This window comes from Tupaia chinensis, unplaced genomic scaffold, assembly GCF_000334495.1.
Source record: "Tupaia chinensis unplaced genomic scaffold, TupChi_1.0 Scaffold000050_1, whole genome shotgun sequence".
NCBI lineage: Eukaryota > Metazoa > Chordata > Mammalia > Scandentia > Tupaiidae > Tupaia > Tupaia belangeri.
In genome coordinates, this window is record NW_006159508.1 from 2,946,797 (window position 1) to 2,948,640 (window position 1,844).

Genomic DNA, 1,844 nt, shown 5'->3' on the forward strand with positions numbered 1-1,844 from the left:
CCCTAATTCTTGAAATTATATAAAATACAAATTTAATGAACAGAAGCAAAGAATGCTTGCTGGTAACAGTGCATTTTTAACTTCTGTGTAATACAGTGTAATTGAACATACACGTGAGATGACCAGAATGTCTTCAGGTTGGGAATTCTGTCGTTGGTTGCCCCGTGATTGCATACAGCTGTACCGCCAGGGGACATTGACGTGAACGTGTGACCTCACAGGTTTATTTTCCCTAGGTTCCCGATCAGTATGGCACCATCAGAGCTGTAGCAGAAGGAAAGGCAGATCAATTTTTAGTAGGCACATCACGAAACTTCATTTTACGGGGGACATTTAATGATGGCTTCCAAATAGAAGTACAGGTAAGATGTATGACATTAACTATTAACTGAATGTTTTTGAAGACTCCTTTTGGTTTTGTAAGAATGGGTGTCCTTCGTTTTCAGGGTCATACAGATGAACTTTGGGGTCTTGCCACACATCCCTTTAAGGATTTGCTCTTGACATGTGCTCAGGACAGGCAGGTGTGCATGTGGAACTCCGCAGAACACAGGCTGGAGTGGACCAGGCTCGTAGATGTGAGTAAATCCAGATGCAACGAATACTCCCCCAGAAAAGCCCTCCCACCAGTAGGCAGGAGCCGCAGGAGAAAGGGTGGAGCAGTGGTGCAGGCCCAGTGCCTGCGTGCGCCTTAGCAGAGGGGCACGGGGTGGGGGCTGTTGAGTTTCAAAGTCGAACACGAACCCTCTTGAAAGAAGCAAGTTAGCGAGGTAAAAGCTCAATTTTTCTCTCCGTTTTTGTAGTAAAAATCATAAAGATCCCACATATCTACGGAGCATTATTACAGAAACACTGGGCCTCTGGTGGTGCACTTGATCAGCTAAGTGCTGCTCACCAAGAGACTCTGTCTCCCTGAGTGGTCTCTTACTGGATCTTCTTACCGCATCTAGGTCCATCCTCCTTTTCTGGCCCAAAAGGTACATACAAGTTCTTTGCAGATTCTAAAGAACTATATAGATGTTTGTTGTTATCTTTATTTTTATTCCACCCACTGAGCCATGAGCTGGTTGTCTTCTCCCCTCCCCACTCTTCACTGTGTGCCCTTCATGCTCGAAATTCTTCCTCTCATATCCATGTGCTGTTTCTCACTGGCCGTGGTAAAGGGGACCGGAATTCCACTGAGGTGAAACAAGCTATTTTCCAATATGTTTTTGCCACTACCCCCATAGAACTAGGGAGACTTTCTCGTGTACTCCCCAACAGCTGTCTGTCTCTTTTCTAGGAACCAGGACACTGTGCAGATTTCCATCCCAGTGGCACAGTGGTGGCCATAGGAACGCACTCAGGCAGGTAGGGTCTTTAAGTGAGCTACATAATCTGACATGTGGGATGCTTTGACTGTTACTCAGGAACGTTTGCAGTCTGATCTGAAGTAGTAATCTCTAAACTAGCACAGTGGTAATGCTTGTCGCCCTTACCTGTTATGTGTACTCACTCGGTAATTGGAAACCGTGCACTACCGTTGGCTACATGCTATTGTGGGTATCGAGGATGCATCGGAAAGCAAAAGGAAAATCCCTGCCCTGTGGGGCCCATGTTTTGGTGTGTGTCAGGAGTAGAAGCAAGAATAAAAATAAACATCACAATTAATGATGTTAGAAAACGTTAGTTAAAGAGCCACAGGAGGGGAGAACAGTGAGAGGAAGGGAGATTGGGAGGGGTTGCAGTTGCTGAATGAAAAACAGGGTGGTTAGGTAGGCTTTATTAAGGAGGGATAGTGGACTCAGCTCCTTCGTGAAATCCAAAGTATGGGAACATTTCTGTCCTCATTATCTTTTATGTAG

The 1,844-nt window shown here is 45.4% G+C and overlaps 1 protein-coding gene across 5 annotated transcripts in view; it reads left to right on the forward strand.

The window, feature by feature from the left end:
- Positions 1-1,844, forward strand: part of EML4 (EMAP like 4) — a 160,973-nt gene that overhangs the window by 138,359 nt on the left and 20,770 nt on the right. For all 5 annotated transcript variants that reach the window (XR_003550860.1, XM_006141306.2, XM_006141307.2 and 2 more), the window contains 3 exons: positions 237-362; positions 447-578; positions 1,283-1,350. Coding sequence is in view for 4 of the 5 variants with exons in the window: in XM_006141306.2 (XP_006141368.1) it covers positions 237-362; positions 447-578; positions 1,283-1,350 (326 nt within the window). In the remaining variant the exon portion in view is untranslated. The remainder of the gene's footprint in view (positions 1-236; positions 363-446; positions 579-1,282; positions 1,351-1,844) is intronic.